This window comes from Euprymna scolopes, chromosome 1 (genome assembly GCF_053919585.1).
Source record: "Euprymna scolopes isolate OS-2025 chromosome 1, ASM5391958v1, whole genome shotgun sequence".
Taxonomy (NCBI): Eukaryota; Metazoa; Mollusca; class Cephalopoda; order Sepiida; family Sepiolidae; genus Euprymna; species Euprymna scolopes.
In genome coordinates this window covers 6,336,488-6,354,805 of record NC_136482.1, presented here as the reverse complement: position 1 = coordinate 6,354,805, position 18,318 = coordinate 6,336,488, and the positions used below count along the sequence as shown (strand labels likewise).

Here is an 18,318-nt window from a genome sequence, read left to right as displayed (position 1 = left end):
GAGGGAGATTTGAAACCCCATTCCCCCCCCCCAAAAAAAAGTGAGAACCAAAAATGACCCTCCACTCTAAAACAAACTTTCCTTGCGTAGATGGGAGTCTCTAATGGTAATCATCATTTTCAAGGATTTTTCAATATAATAATAGAAATAAGGCCTTTTCAAAACAAAAGTCAAAATTCAAGGATTTTTTAAGTCTGTACGAAATCTATAGGAACAAAAAAATGTACAATGAAAAATTCAAATTTCGGCTGAGAGTATCGGCAAATAGGCTTTTATTTAATTTTTGCTTTTAAATTTGTTAAATTCAGTTAAAATTACCTTTTGTGTAAAAAGAATATTCAAAATTTATTTAAGGAAAAAAACATGGCCGTTAGCAAGAGCAGATGTCAATTAGATGGGGGGGGGTCGTTCTTTTATGGAATAATTCTTCAGGAAAAGAGAAAGGAACATAAAACAAGAGAAAGGAAGAGGCAAAAATAGAAATTATAACCAATGATGTAAAAAAAATTTCTAAAAGCATAATGTAAAGCTCTACTGGCAATTTGATTGGTTGAAATCAATTTTTGCTAAGAAAAATATTAAAAACAAAAAAAAGGTGGAAGTACATCGTTTCTGATTGACAAAAGGCGAATATCTCACATCTTAAATTATATATTACTTTCTGAAATCCAACATAGTAACACAAGGCATTGCCAACGTTTTGAATGTAATTATTTTTAGGGGTGGATACCTATGAACTCTACAATAAGTAACTACTTTTTTTCTATGTTATATTTTTGGAGACTTTACATATCTCCATTTTCTTTTTTTTTTCTCCAAATTCTTTTTTCATTCCATGTATCAAACTTTCTCAGCAGTCATTTTAGGAATATCCATTTGTTTCTGAAGAGTAGTTTAGTGATCTTTCGTTATTCAACAAAACATGTGTAAGACATAATAGAATAAAAATTCAAACGTCTGCATAAAAATAAAACTATGAGTGAATAATTCCCATCTTTAGGTTTTCAGAATGTTAGCTAATGGTATATATATATATATATATATATATATATATATATATAAGGTTATAATTTACAAGAATTTATTGTTCACAGGATACTTAATTGGAAAGACCAATTTCTTTTTAATAAAAGGTAATAAAATGTGAAAAGCCTTTTTTATCTTTTTTTTTTTTTTTTTTTTTACATAGGCATCACCACTTATCCAGGCCAAAAGGCCACTCGAGGATAAGGGGTAAAGAGTGTACAGTAGAAATTGGACAATATAGTAACCGTTAGTAATGGAGATTCTGCAAATTTGTTAACTTATATGGAACGGCTCATCAAAAACTTGTTTACGTTAGACTTGAAGACAACCATATTGTAGTCAGCTGGAAAGCAGAAAAACGGACGACAATTCCATAGGCGTGCAGTTCTAAGAAAGAAGCTTTGCTCATGGAATCTACACTTAGGTTTAGGCACAGATAAAGAGTGAGGGAAACTAGTGATAGTGTTTTCTGCTAGACAGTTGTTTATTGTGAAAGTTTTGCAAGGGGGGACCATAGAATGGAGCTCAGCCGAGCACCTGCCATGAAAATAACGATAAAGCAGAGATAAACTCGCAAGATCTCTTCTGTGAGAAAGAGGTTGCAGGGAAGAGAAAAGGACATCCTCCACAAGGCTACGAAGTCTATTTTGAACTCTATCAAGGCAGGACAAGTCCTTTCTAGCAGCTCCTGTCCAGATGTGGCAACAGTACTCCATCCTTGGACGTACCTGGTTCTTATATAGATAGAGAATTGCATCAGCAGTGAGATATCTACTGGATCGATAGAAGGATCTCACCATTTTTCCAGCGGCCTTGGCAACGGATTTAATGTGTTCCATTTAAGATCAGGAGTAAAGGTCAATCTCAGAAGCTTGTCAAAATATGAGGCCTCCTCAAGACGAGAGCCATTCATTTCAATTGATGCCAGATGGGATCAAAGCGTTGATAATGACCCTCAACAGGAAAAACAACATAAAATTATTCAAATAAAAACTAATATTGAATGAGAAAATAATTGGACATTTTTACGTTGGAGATATTGAGTGAGAGGTATGCTAGTCAAAAACAAAATGGAGGAAATTTCTCAACAAATCATGAAAGATCTCCAACTTATGTTTCATCCTTTTTTGTTTAGTCGAGAGGTATAAATAACAATCGCCTCAAGAATATTGAGATGATGGTTAAGACATGCATCTGGGAAAAGGAAACTCTGATGTAAAAACCTGCGGCCTACTGTATACTCTGTCCTGTGGCAGTCATTTGCACTAACAAATGTTAACAGTAATATCACAAAGTGTGGATGGTTCTACACAAAGCCTTCACCACAATAAAAAAAATCATCTGCATGGATTTCCGAGCAACTTGATTGTGAGGGAAGCTCATTTGTCGAAATCAAATTGCTCCTGGCAATGCCAGGTTTTCTTGCTAATCTTAAATTAATTTGTCACAGATGTCAAAGAGCAAGTGGGTGGGTAATTAAATCCTGTCCAAGGAGACCAATGTTCCGAAGCTGTATCTCTCTTGTTACACAAAAAGAGAAGGCAGAAGGTGCAAAAGGTCAATTGCAGTCACCTGTTGCTACTCCACATGTAGGGGAGCCATTTTGCTATTTTGCCACAGACTTTAACCATTGAAAGTCAATGACTCACCGAAACACTAAAAATGGCTCAGTATCAAATATTCTTACATAGAAAGCGAGGAAGAAGTGAATAAATGTGTTCAGAGCAGGGTGGAAGGCATACAGAGATCTTTTCTCTTCTAAATCTGTTATGTAGAATTTTGTTTTTTTTATTGATATGCAGCTAAGCATCTCTAAAAGAGGCTCTGGCTGTCCATTTGTCTGCCTGTTATTTTATTTGCCTCCTTTCCAGGAAATGAGACACAAGGTCAAGTGTGGGTTTGATGAAAGTGTTTCTGTGGAATGAACTGGATTCGAACCAGGCACACCCAGGTTTTCAGTCTGTATTGTTAACAGCTGTCTGTTATATGTGTTTAAAATAGCAGTTTTGTTTGTATGTCATGCTTAAGATGCTTAAGACTAAAAAAGCATTTGATCTGTGATGCTAAAGTTTAAACTAGTATCTTGGATGGTATGTCACATTTAGGCTTGGAATAGCATCTTTTTGGGGCTATCATGCCTAAATTTGAAATAACATTTCCTTCACCATTATTTGGATTCTTTGAACCTCTGTTCCCATCTTGCATGTTAGTCATACAATGCTTTGGAAAATGCAAGCTTCACCTTTCTTCAAGTGTATCTTGTTGAACTCGTGAATTTTTATTTAATCTGCTGGGGATAGCATGCTCTCATTCTGTCAACCATGTGAAACAAATTATCGATTCTCATTTAAAAATTTCAGAAACATAACATTTTTCTGTCACACTTTTTTTTTTTTTTTTTTCAAGCTGTTTACATAATTCCGCACCAGCAAAAATTGTTTTTGTCTGGTTCAAAACCTGTACTTATACCTAAGTTTGAAATCACATTTTCCGTAGTTGATCACGTTTATGTTTGAAAAAGCATTTTATTAGTAAAGAAACTTAAGACATTTTCACAAAATAACAATGGTATAGTATCAACTTTAACATGACAGAGGTAGATATCTTTTAAATTTAGGTGTCAGTGTCTGTGTGGCAGGCGCTGGTTGATATATAAACGGAGGGTTGGGGTTAAAAGTCAAATCAACTTTACCAAGTATAAATCTCTGCTCATGCGCAGATATCAACTTACCAAGGATGAGCTGAATGGTATGGACAAGTTGTTTCCTGAAATAGTGATGGTATGCACATTTGGGCTGATCGTCACTCCACTGCTCGAGGCTGGTGTTGCCACAACTCCGGGACTAATCACATGGATGACATTCTCTGCGAGACTGCTGCCTGTTTCCATAGCAACAATAGTCTGGCCTCTTTGACTACTGCCGCCGCTGGTGATGTTGTCACCATCAGCTGAGCCTGCTTGCTCTAAGGATAAGTTGTTTTCGTCGTCTGTGTCTCCGTCGGTATTGGTACTCGATGCTGCTGAAGAGTTGGCTGTGGTGGATGCACGGACAGCCCTAGGACGAGGCTGCAGCTGAACCTCGTCCAACGAGGACATCAGTTGCTATTAAGCACCTGAAAAAATAACAGAATGAATAACAAATAAAAAAAAAACGATTTCATAATTTTTTTTTAGTAGTTTTGGTGTCTTTTGAGATGAAAATACTTTGTAAATATGACTCAAATTTTGTTATGAAAAGTTGTTATTCAATGTAGAAAAGTAATTAGTTCAAGTTTTATTGGAAAGTTTTGGCTGCTTATATTTGGGTTATAAGTTGTAACATTATCTATGCAAACAATAGCATAGACAAAAAAATGCAGTTTACCACATAAAATACTGTATACTGTGAGTGATAAATTTCAAGTATTAAAATATATATCCATATATCTACAGATATGGCTGACGAAAGCCAATGAATTGTTAATAATGAAAATTCAAGAAACACCAGTAATGTTTGCCTGACTTTGTTCCCTCAGCTGTAAACCCAAGTTACCATGTTGATCTGATTTGATCTGGATGTCTTTTTCTACTCAACCAAACTAAGAATTATGTTGACTTTCCCATTTGCTATCATTTTGCAAAACCAAAATTTTGAATCCCAAGCATTTCATAAGTTTCTTGTACAAGACAAAAATAGTGATTTTTATTTGCATTGAAAAAATAAGCACTGACATTTAATTATATAATATTTTGGTTATTTTAATACAAATTTAGCATATAAATTAGCATTACAAGCGTATGCTGTATTTTCGTGGACATTGGCAATATTACATACCTAATGTGTTTCAACAAGTCATATCTTTTTTATTTTTGGGTCAATTTTTAAAAAAATTACATTGATGGAAAGAGAATAGAGTAAGCATTCCAATGATGTCCATTTATTTTTCTTTTATGCGTTCAATATTTTTATGCTCCAAGTTAAAAATGAAAAAAAACAGTAAAAAATTATGCCAACAAAATGGGAAACAGTTTTTTCAATGTTTACATTTTATACGTTACGTTTGGATACATATGCGCGGGGTTAAATTTGATTGGATATGGCTGAAATTTTACAGGTTATATAAACATAGAAGTCCACCTCTACTGGTGCTTGATTTTTTTTTTTTTTTTTTTTTTTTTTTTACAATCACAAGAAGCAAAGTTATGACCGAGCAAAGTTGACGAAGAATATTTCAAAACTGATAAGATAAATCGGCATATATCATCCATTTTCATATAGATGATAGTTTCAGAATTATTTTCATGTATAATATGTAAATATTTGATAATTATTAATTGCGCCGAATTTTCTTTAAACTGTTATCTTTTAAAGAAATCAAATTCGCTTACAGAAAAACGGTCGCTAAGCGCGTCATGTGCTGAGCTTACTAAAGTATTCTCTTAAAAATAGAAAACTGTCTTACTAGACTGGTCATTTTTTATTCTGAGTTTGTCAATTTAAAAATATTATTTTCAAGTTTTTCAAATTTGATTTCCAAACAATACTATTTTGTTGTTTTTAACGCTTTCAGTACACATGCACTAAAAGCGTTAAAAAACAACAAATTGTACTTATTTGTACTTAAGGTAGAATTGTGTTTTTTAGTGGTCAAAAAAAAATATATATATAACAAATAAAAGGTATTTGTGCACTTATGCTACCATGCTGAAATAATAACGTTATTATTTAAAAACCCATTCTTAACATGGGGAAGGAAGGGGGTTTTTGTTAACTTTTCTGTACTTTCACCTAACAATTAAATAAAAAAGATATTGTGAAACTTGAATTTATTTTTAACTCATTGTCAAGACCATTTTTTCGAATCTGTAAAACAAACCCGTTTTTTTTTAACTAAATAATAATAATAATTAGGCGGTTTGATAAAGAATTTCATTGTGATGCATTTTGTAAATTTTTAGCTTGTTTCCACCTTAACATTTTTCTTTAAAATGACTACCTTTTAAGGTTTTCAGATATGCTGAAAATGAATATCGCATTTAAATTTTCCACAAATAAGTAGCTTTCCGGATATTAAGCAATATCATTTCTTAGGTTATTGCTGGTGGCCATCTTGTTATGAGCATTTGTGCATAGTTTCTTGGGGTTTTGCTTGCGCATACCAAGATGGCCACTAGTGATAACATAAGAAATGACATTGTTTAATATCCAGAAAACTACTTATTTGCAGAAAATTTAAATGCGATATTCGTTTTCAGCATACCCTAAAACCCATAAAAGTAATCATTTTAAATGTCAAGGTGGAAACAAGGTAAAAAATTACTGTTTTATTTCTTTGTTTACATAATTGAATTTTCAGTAAAACAACAGAATAGAAATGACAAAAATTACCATCAACTGGTGAATATATAGTTGTTGCTTATCAGGAGTCCTGGTATCTTGGTACTATGAAAGCTACATCAAGGGTTCATGTAGAGTATGAGTCATGGTTGCATCTCAGAAAATAATGATATATTTTGGGAGAGATAGAGAGGATTTACAAAATTGAAAATTGGATTTACAAAATTGAAAATTGGACTGGTTCCAAAATACATAAGTTCTGGTCCACTATGGGGAATTTCCATCTTTTACAGAAATCCAAAATCTATACGAAAAATTTTCTTTGATTTATTTCTTAGATTAATTCATATCTACTTATTTTTTTTCTCTTTGAGAGGAGTAGTAAATATCGGCCATGAATGCTCTTTAGGCATTCAATGGCTACACTCAAGATTAAGCTCTCCTTTGGTGAGGAGGCAGGAAAATGCCTATTCTCAATAAAGCTGTATTTAAATATTACTATAATACTTAGTTTTGTTCATAAATAGACACCCACTGTATAATACCATCGCGGAACGATCGCTTAGAAGTATTTATATAGGCCATAGATAATAATATCTAGGATTTGAGAACGCATGTAGCGTCTACATTTATTTATGTCGACTTTTACAAAATTATTGTTATTTTGGCTTCTCGCGTGTTGATTGGGCTTTTTAGTATAAATAAAGTGAAACTAAACTCAAACGGACGTGTTTTTCGGCATCGCGCCGGGAAAAACGTCCAGAAGCAATCAGCTTTGATCAATCTTGTATATCAGACAATTGCTATTCAATCTGGACAATTGGGAGCTGGTTTCCCCCTCCCCAACATCTGTTGGGGGGAAAAAAAGTCAAATTTGGGTAAACAAACCCAAATGCTGCCTTGGCGCAAAAGTTAACTGCGTGACTTCTATTTGACCATCTTAATTAGATCAAATGGAAGCAGCAGAGTTTACTTTTATTGTGGCCACCTGTTTTTAATAGTTAAATAAATGAATTCAAACGTGTCTCTGTTGTATGTCGCGGTGGCCCAATGATTAACGTCGCACTTTTTTTTTTTTTTCACACTTTAATTTCCAACTTTGCCTCAAGGGTTCGGGTTCGATCCTCATATTCACCTACCAAAACATTTTTTTTTAATTATTTTAACCCCCCCCCCCCGAGTTTTGATTTACCTCAAAACACCCGGGCATCGCCGGGTAGCCCCCGCTAGTGCTATATAAATCAAGAATAGATGCATGACCATTTGGGAATACCAGGCGCTGTATGTAGGTGAACTGCAAAAATCCAAGGTCATCTTCCTTGATGGAGATGTAAAAGCGACTGGGGGGGGGGGGGCTTGTGAATTTGATATTCCTATGACACTTCCTCCGTTGGAGGAAGACGGTATGAGTGCTGCTTTGATTTATTTTTTTTTAATCATTTCGTTCCTTTTCTTCACTTCAAATCTAATTTTCCTTCCAATTTTATCTCCTATTACTTCTCACCTTTTAACAATCTTTCTCTCCTTTCAAACAAAACAAAAGCAAATAAATCTTTCACACCCACACCCTCTCCATGAATATCATATCTAACTCCTTTCCAGTCAAAACAAGGTAGGTCATTGCGGTCGTTATCACCAATGGGACTCAAAATACCTTTTACAAAAGCAACATTCGCTCGGCTCTTTTGTCTCTCCATATTTTGACAGTTTCTTTCTCTTTTAAAGCAATTTTTTCATCGATAATTTCTACAAAGTAACACTTGTCAGTCTAATGCTTCATTTAGTATTGCAAGCTATGACAAAATCATACAACCAAACAATACATTTATTATTATACTAATGCTAAGTTAATCAAAGTTTGGCTTTAATGACACAAAATACATGCTAAAACTTTTCTCAGTTTTGCACTCACCCCCACCCCGAGCGAGTTATATTTGACACAAAAAATTAATTTCAATTGTTCTAATTAGATGTAATTTGTAAATAATTCATCAAGTTAACTTTCTATTTATTACTTTCACTCTCTCTCACTTTGTTATTTGACCCCACCCCCACTAACCTCATTCTATATGTTGTCTAATGCTTTTTCTCTGTTTATTAACACTTGAAGGTAATAAAGAAAGAAAAGATTGGAATAGTCTATTGTTAGAAACAAAATATATCACCACCGACAGTAATGCTATTTAACCTGTAAAAATCAAAGAGAAAAAAAAAGAGAGAGAGAAAAGATTGAGAAAGAGAGAGATAAAGGATAAGAGAGATCGAAGAGAGAGGGAAAAAGATAGAGAAAGAGAGAGATATATAGTGAGCAGATATAGGCTAATTTGAGAGTTTGTCTTTATTTTTATATTTAACCGATTGTGTAAACTCATGTTTTTTTTCTGATTTAAACCATTTAACCTAAGTTTAATGGATGATCCACCCTTTTTTGCAATATATTTTCAAATTACATTACACAGGTTCCCCATGTCTATTGGATCGGTAGGGCAGGTCGATTTGCAACTTTTTTTAAAAAAAATCAACATGGTGATGATAGTCGGGATTTAATGTGATAAGAACATATACCAAAAATCAGATTCCCATCTTGAACAGAAAATTGAGCATTTAATTTTAAAAATCGTGTAGAAAAATGCTGAAAAATCCTTCATTTTCATAGCATTTTTCACAACACTGACTTTGAAATTTCACTTTTTATAAAATATCCACTTAAAATTGATATATTTATATGAAATACATTGAAAGAAAAATAAATACATGAATTATAATTTTAATTATAAATCACAACTAGCAAAATATCTAAACTTTTACTGCATTAATTAAACAAAAATTGTAAAAAAAGCTAATTAGCAACTAAGTCTATTCACAATTCAAAAAGATATGTGAAGATGTATTACACAGTATAACAACTTGATACAAGTTACAGAATCATGTATTTTAATTTTTTATTAAACACAATAATATAAACTGTTACAATAGAATTAAATTGTTCTGCATACTTTCGTTTCGAGGAAAATAAAAGTTTACTTTGCTGGCACAATGACTTTGTAATAATGTGTCTATGTCTTGCTTCTTGCCCATATACAACTTTTTGAGAAAAATCAATCAAATTTGACCAGTGTATGGCTGTAAAATTGATAGCAGTAATCTTTTTCATTTTTTTTTTTTTTTTTTTTCAGTTGTTCACTATTTCTGGAAAAAACACAAAACAAAAATATTTGAAAACACTTATTTTTTTTATATTTTGCAGTGTAATATGAATAAAACTAACTATTGTTTGGGTAAATTAAGAAAAATAATAAAATTTAATGGATAAATATTTATTTACCTAATGGACAAAATCGTTTGAATGCCCTCTTCTCTCACATCCAATTCATTTGAGTTTATCATCGATATCATATTTTCCGGAAGTAGTGCAAAAGCACTATATTTTGTTTAAAACAGTAATTTGGATTTCAGTTAACTGTTTTGTTCTGAATCATATTAAAATATACTGTTGTTGGTTAAAAAAAATATTGTCGGTTTTGATCTCAAACCAACTAACTGCATACACTTGGATGATAAATTTGACCAAAATAGTGTTTGAGGATAGACAACTCTAGTCCATAAACACATTAATCTTGTGGCTTATGTTAGCCATCTTCCTTGATTCAAGGGCCCAATTTTCTAAGTTAACTTCTCCACAAGAAATGCCAACAGCATACTCAAAAAGTAGCCTCTGGTCTTCACACTTAAATTATTTGTTTTTTCTGCTGTCAGATAATGATGATCGGGAGGAACACTAATTTTTTAGAATTCTAATTGAGGCAAATCTTGATAACTATTGATACAAAGTTTCCCCAAAGGACCAGTAAATTTTGTTAGGCTTTTTGTTGTTCCATCAATTAATTTAAAAATTGCTGTAAATGGCAGTAAATGGAACCTGAAAATTGGAAAATTTGCATGTTTAATAATAGAGCCAGATTACATAATAAATACCAATATATTATTTTATTTTCCACAAAAAAGGAACATAATTGCAAGTGAATCTATAGAATTAATTTTACCTCCTTGTTAGAAGGACAAGTGCAGATTATGTGCCTTGTTTGACAATTTTCTGTCTTGCACTTTACTGCAAAGTCATCACATCTCAAGACAGAAAGTTTACAGCTACAAGAAGATATATCAAACAGTCTGTCCAGCTGTTCCTTCATTTTTTCACTTTGATTGCTGCAAGAGATTTCCTGTCAATCTGTTTGGCCCTCTTATAGCAAAATATATTGACCTTCTGTCCTATATAATGTTACCTTAACAAGGGCAATTGTAGATTGACTGCTTGCCAAATACTAATTATTTTCTTGGCAATCAACTTGGAAATCCCACTACTTTTTAAGTGGGGATAACTGTTTTCAAGGAAATAACCAAACTGGATGACTTGTCATGAAGTTGGGGGTGCTGTTTCATCCAAATGACAAGGTGGACCAGGAAATTTTGTGAACCACAGATTAAAACTGAACGTTGTGCTTTTACTGACATTCTAATCTGAAAAGTAAAATAATTAAATCAATTATAACTGAAGGAAACTGTATTAGGCCATCTTCCAGTTTCATATGTAAAGAAATAAGTGCTAGTTATAAGAAATAATGAAAAACTTTGTAGAGTTGAATTAGATGTATTGAAGAGAGAGGATCAAACCAAATCAGAGGCATAGTAGTATTTAGTTTAGACAGTTTTAGCAGATTTTAGCTCCTCCTTCGATAACATGAATTTATCCATAAAGAGATTCATTCTTGCTGTAGCTGTGCCATTTTAAATGAGTGTTTAGTGTTTAGAGTTTGAAAACCCAGTGCTTGTGCATCTATGTTACTATGCTATTTTTAATAGTATTTTCAAGTTAAATTTGATTTTTATGAAATTTTTGTTTATTAAATTTTTAGGTGAAAGTACAGAATAGTTACAATACAACCTCCTTCTCATATTAAGAATGGCTTTCTAAACAAAGTTATTTTAGCACAATAACATAGATGCACACATAACGAAAAACCTTTAAAGGAGTTTCCTTATTTACTTGTATTAATCTTTGTGGGTTATCTGATTTTAAAACTATAATTTTAGAAAAAAAACACTGCTTAAAAGTAATTACTCCCTAAAAATAAAAGAAATTAAAATTTGACACTAATCTTCTGCAAAGTATTTTTTATTAAGTAGAAAAACTTGAAAATTTACGTGGTTATGTTTTCCGTAAAGAATGTGTAGAATAAAATTGTATGGACTATTTTTTATTTTTATTTTTTTAATATAAAACTGGAGTATTACCATATTTTAATAAAAATTTCAAATAGAATTTGATGTGAAATATTAGGTTGGTGCAAAAATAATGCTTTTGACATTCATTTGAACGTAAAAAAATGACATTGTTTTTGTGTCAACCTAATAGAAAAACAAATTAAAAAAGATAAAACAAATATGTTTAAATTCACTGCAGGCATTGAAATATAATAATATATATTTTAAACAAGTCTTTTTCGTTTTTCCTTTCGAAATAATTAAGCCTAAATCGTAATGTTTTCAAATTAAATAATAAACAATTCAATTTCAATATCAATAACGAGCGTGTTTTGCGACGGTGAAATCTAAAATGTTTCCACCAAAAAAAAAAAAAAAAAAATGTTCCTGAAATGAAAAAGCGAACTTTGGTCGTTATTTAAAAAACATAATTTTGCCTTTTACACTTAATATTTATTTTATCAATTCATTATCTTCACTCATTTTATTTAAAAATGTAGTTTAAAAATTATTTTAAATAATGATTCCATTTTCTTAACAGTACGGATTGTTTTGATGGCGGGACGTTCTTGACAATTCACCAAAAAAACTTTTAATCACTTCAATTTTTCAACTTTTAAAGTCATTTTCTCAAGCAAAGATAACGATTTTGAGAAAAATATTTTGTGTGGGTCTTTTCTATGTCAACTATCATCACCATTGCCTCACCAGGGTTCCAAAATCGACCTGCCCTATTGGGTCAGTAGTTTGAATTGGAGAGTCAAAGGTAACTTTGATCTGGGATTCAAATCATGTAACTAGCAAACAGTTATCCCCCCCCCCCAACTGAAAAAGGATGAAACAGGTGTATGTGCATAAGGATTTAAACAAGCTGAGCATGTGGGGTCTCCTTCCACGATTGAAAAATTTACTTTCAATATGATTAATATTTGTGCAAATTTTTTTTTTTTTTAAATCTAAGGCGTGGTTACTGAGAAAGTCCAAACAAATGAACGATTTGGGGTCAATTTTACCCTTATAATGGAGCCTAGTGAGGCAACCAGAATTATTCTGGAAAATCCGTTCTGGCAAAAATTTACTTTCACCATGATTAATATTTGTGCAAAATTTCAACAACAAAAAATCCAAGGTGTGTTTATTGAGAAAAGTTCGATGGACGAACAAGAGTGAATTACTAGGTCCAATCCCTCCTTTGTTTGGGGACGAGGGGGGGGGGCAATAAAAATAGTTATCAAAATATAGTCTCTTTACTTTCATTCTTGTTTCATTGTTTGTTTGTTTTTTCAAGTCTTAAAGTTATAAATAACTCACTGTATCTATCGAGCCTTGCCCACTATGTATTTACTGACAATTTATTTTGCTTATATTTTTTCAAACTATGCAGTTTTTTTTCTAAAAATATTTTTTGTTCCAATTAAAGGGAACTAACTCTATGTGGACAAGTACAAAGTTACATCCTTTTTTTAACCACAAATCAGAATCAAATACTGATGAGAAAGAATAAAAAACGTGTTTTACTTTATATATCTTTAAAAGTGAAATTGTCTCTGTCTGTGTGTGTACATTTCCCTACCAAACTACTCTGTCAATTTTCAGTCTATAGACTCTAGATTTGACATAAAGGGTATTGAGATTTGGGAAAATCTTTTTAATTGGTTTTCGGCCAGAAATTTGGCTGTCAAGGGGTCAACAATTTGACTTTTGAAAACTTTACCAAACTTCTCCGCCAATTTTTGGTCTAAACACTTGACATTTTAGATGTAGGTTACTTGCACATGGATCAAACTTTTTAAGTTGGTTTGAGCCCAAAACAATAAATGGTAAAGGGTCAAAATTTGACCTCTGCGGTTTTTACAAAATTACTTAGCCAATTTTTGGTCTAAACATTTGAAATTTTGCATCAAGTGTATTCAGACAGAGGGCAAGCTTTTTAATCAGGTTTTGGTTGATGATTTAGCTGCCAAGAGGTCAAAGTTTAAAAGATTTGACCTTTGTGGTCTCTAGCAAACTATTCAGTCAATTTTGGGTTTAAACATTTAAAATCTATAGATATAAAGGACAAAATGTGTGTGTGTGTGTGTGTGTGTGTGTGTGTGCACGCGTGCGTGCGTTGGTATGTCTTGCAAAAGCTTTTGACAGAGGTGATGGATCCTCATGAAATCGGTATCATTTTAAACCTTGACCCTTCGGACGACAAATATCGAAAAATGGGCCAAAAATTCATTCACTCTCAACTTTTCTACAAGGAGGGGTTGTTTTTTATTTTTTTTTTTTTTTTTTTTTTTGCGTTGCCATTTTTGTAAGTCATTGTATCAGTTGGATTGATTTCGCTTAATCTCAACGTTCTGAACTTCCGGTCGAATGATGGAGACATCAGCAAACATGGCACTTTTTTCTTTTTTTTTTTTTTTTTTTTTTTCCTCCTTCGTGTTACAGGTTCAAGCCTGCCTGCCTACTATCACATTTTTTTCCCCTCTCTCTTCACCCAAACTGTCTACTGTTGTCCCCCCCACACACTACTATCAATTTATTGATTTTTTTTTTATTCCCCCCACCCCAGGGTTCCTTACTCGATTCAGGCAACACCAGGGAACCCCACTACTATACCACTTCTTTTTAATACCTTTTAATTCCCTCCATCCCCTGGGGTCCTTACTACACCTCCACACACCTGGACAACGCCAGATACCTCTGCTAGTTTTACATAAAGGGTATTCAGACTTGCAGCAAGCTTTTCAATCAGTTTTGGGGCAAAAGTTTGGCTGCCAAGAGGTCAAAGTTGAAAGAGTAAACCTTTGCAGACTCTACCAAACTCCTCCGCCTATTTTGGGTCTAAATACTTTAAATTTTAAACGTAGGTTACCTGGACAAGCGTCAAACTTTTTAATATATATATATATATATATATATATATATATATATATGCACATAAAGATTATGAAGAGTACATAGGGCCCGAGAAAAGCCGGGCTGAACTGCTAGTATTAAATAAAAAAATTTCCTGCGTAAAACATTTTTAACGATATTAGTACATAATCAATGGATGCCGAACAGAAACATGGAATTGCTTTGAGCTTTCTTTCTAGGCTTAATCCATTATTATTATTATTATCATTATTATTATTATTATAAGGCGTCTGTAAGCTGCAAGCTTATTTCTTTAAAGCATTTACGGTTTGACAGCCGATTTGTAATATTTTTGTCTGCCATAATAGAAAAAAGTTTTTCTGATGGTTAGATAACAAAAAAAATATAAATTATTGATCTCAAGACTGCCAAATTCAAAGTTCACTAATCTAATCGATCAAAAGAAATATCCCCCCCCCTTTTTTTTGCACTAACACTGAAAGGAGAGGGAGGGGTTGTTACCAAGCAACGCAAATATGTGGAAAACATCGAGTAATTGTAAGACAATTTTTATTTATACCAAACGTGAAGAGGTAGAGTCAGAATCAGCAATTTTTGATAGTGTGGTTTTTTTTTTTTTGTAACCAAAATTGTAAATGGGGGGGGGTCAGTTTATTCTATATATACTAATAAAAAGACATGTGCGTTTGTGTGTCTTAACCAGAACTGTCTAGTCAGTAGCCCAAAGGCACAACTCAGACCCCTTTAATAAAAAAAGAAATAAGTGAAGTAATCTTCTTCCACTAGTAATAATTTATAAATACAACTAGCAGGAATATTTCACGTTGCCTAGAATCATAATTTCGATGAATTAAATTACAGAAAATAAAGTACAAAAAAGTTGACTTAATATTGTAATTTAAAATCACTGAGTTCAAATTGAAACAAAATCAGAGTAAAAATTAAGTCAGGGTTTGAACTTGTATTGTCTACACTCATTATGTACTAAAGTATTGTCTACACGCATTATGTACTAAAGTATTGTCTACACTCATTATGTACTAAAGTATTGTCTACACTCATTTATAATAAAGTATCGTCTACACTCATTTATAATAAAGTATTGTCTACACGCATTATGTACTAAAGTATTGTCTACACTCATTTATAATAAAGTATTGTCTACACTCATAATGTACTAAAGTATTGTCTACACTCATTTATAATAAAGTATTGTCTACACTCATTTATAATAAAGTATTGTCTACACTCATTTATACTAAAGTATTGTCTACACTCATTATGTACTAACGTATTGTCTACACTCATTTATAATAAAGTATTGTCTACACTCATTTATAATAAAGTATTGTCTACACTCATTTATACTAAAGTATTGTCTACACGCATTATGTACTAAAGTATTGTCTACACTCATTTATAATAAAGTATTGTCTACACGCATTATGTACTAAAGTATTGTCTACACTCATTTATAATAAAGTATTGTCTACACGCATTATGTACTAAAGTATTGTCTACACGCATTATGTACTAAAGTATTGTCTACACTCATTATGTACTAAAGTATTGTCTACACTCATTTATAATAAAGTATTGTCTACACTCATTTATACTAAAGTATTGTCTACACTCATTTATAATAAAGTATTGTCTACACTCATTTATAATAAAGTATTGTCTACACTTATTATGTACTAAAGTATTGTCTACACTCATTTATAATAAAGTATTGTCTACACTCATTTATAATAAAGTATTGTCTACACTCATTTATAATAAAGTATTGTCTACACTCATTTATAATAAAGTATTGTCTACACTTATTTATAATAAAGTATTGTCTACACTTATTATGTACTAAAGTATTGTCTACACTCATTTATAATAAAGTATTGTCTACACTCATTTATAATAAAGTATTGTCTACACTTATTTATAATAAAGTATTGTCTACACTTATTTATAATAAAGTATTGTCTACACTTATTATGTACTAAAGTATTGTCTACACTCATTTATAATAAAGTATTGTCTACACTCATTTATAATAAAGTATTGTCTACACTCATTATGTACTAAAGTATTGTCTACACTCATTTATAATAAAGTATTGTCTACACTCATTTATAATAAAGTATTGTCTACACTTATTTATAATAAAGTATTGTCTACACTTATTATGTACTAAAGTATTGTCTACACTCATTTATAATAAAGTATTGTCTACACTCATTTATAATAAAGTATTGTCTACACTCATTTATAATAAAGTATTGTCTACACTCATTTATAATAAAGTATTGTCTACACTCATTTATAATAAAGTATTGTCTACACTTATTATGTACTAAAGTATTGTCTACACTCATTTATAATAAAGTATTGTCTACACTCATTTATAATAAAGTATTGTCTACACTCATTTATAATAAAGTATTGTCTACACTCATTTATAATAAAGTATTGTCTACACTTATTTATAATAAAGTATTGTCTACACTTATTATGTACTAAAGTATTGTCTACACTCATTTATAATAAAGTATTGTCTACACTCATTTATACTAAAGTATTGTCTACACTCATTTATAATAAAGTATTGTCTACACTCATTTATAATAAAGTATTGTCTACACTTATTTATAATAAAGTATTGTCTACACTTATTATGTACTAAAGTATTGTCTACACTCATTTATAATAAAGTATTGTCTACACTCATTTATAATAAAGTATTGTCTACACTCATTTATAATAAAGTATTGTCTACACTCATTTATAATAAAGTATTGTCTACACTCATTTATAATAAAGTATTGTCTACACTTATTTATAATAAAGTATTGTCTACACTTATTTATAATAAAGTATTGTCTACACTCATTTATAATAAAGTATTGTCTACACTCATTTATAATAAAGTATTGTCTACACTCATTTATAATAAAGTATTGTCTACACTCATTTATAATAAAGTATTGTCTACACTTATTTATAATAAAGTATTGTCTACACTTATTTATAATAAAGTATTGTCTACATTTATTATGTACTAAAGTATTGTCTACACTCATTTATAATAAAGTATTGTCTACACTCATTTATAATAAAGTATTGTCTACACTCATTTATACTAAAGTATTGTCTACACTCATTTATAATAAAGTATTGTCTACACTTATTTATAATAAAGTATTGTCTACACTTATTATGTACTAAAGTATTGTCTACACTCATTTATACTAAAGTATTGTCTACACTCATTTATAATAAAGTATTGTCTACACTCATTTATAATAAAGTATTGTCTACACTTATTTATAATAAAGTATTGTCTACACTTATTATGTACTAAAGTATTGTCTACACTCATTTATAATAAAGTATTGTCTACACTCATTTATACTAAAGTATTGTCTACACTCATTTATAATAAAGTATTGTCTACACTCATTTATAATAAAGTATTGTCTACACTTATTTATAATAAAGTATTGTCTACACTTATTATGTACTAAAGTATTGTCTACACTCATTTATAATAAAGTATTGTCTACACTCATTTATAATAAAGTATTGTCTACACTCATTTATAATAAAGTATTGTCTACACTTATTTATAATAAAGTATTGTCTACACTTATTATGTACTAAAGTATTGTCTACACTCATTTATAATAAAGTATTGTCTACACTCATTTATAATAAAGTATTGTCTACACTCATTTATAATAAAGTATTGTCTACACTCATTTATAATAAAGTATTGTCTACACTTATTTATAATAAAGTATTGTCTACACTTATTTATAATAAAGTATTGTCTACACTTATTATGTAC

General features: G+C 31.1%; 1 protein-coding gene across 14 annotated transcripts in view; it reads right to left on the bottom strand.

Moving 5' to 3' along the window:
- Positions 1 to 18,318, bottom strand: part of LOC145270082 (orphan steroid hormone receptor 2-like) — a 428,823-nt gene that overhangs the window by 250,038 nt on the left and 160,467 nt on the right. For all 14 annotated transcript variants that reach the window (XM_080126369.1, XM_080127865.1, XM_080127743.1 and 11 more), the window contains exon 2: positions 3,758 to 4,140. In XM_080126369.1, the coding sequence (XP_079982495.1) occupies positions 3,758 to 4,123 (366 nt within the window). In that variant the 5' untranslated portion in view covers positions 4,124 to 4,140. The remainder of the gene's footprint in view (positions 1 to 3,757; positions 4,141 to 18,318) is intronic.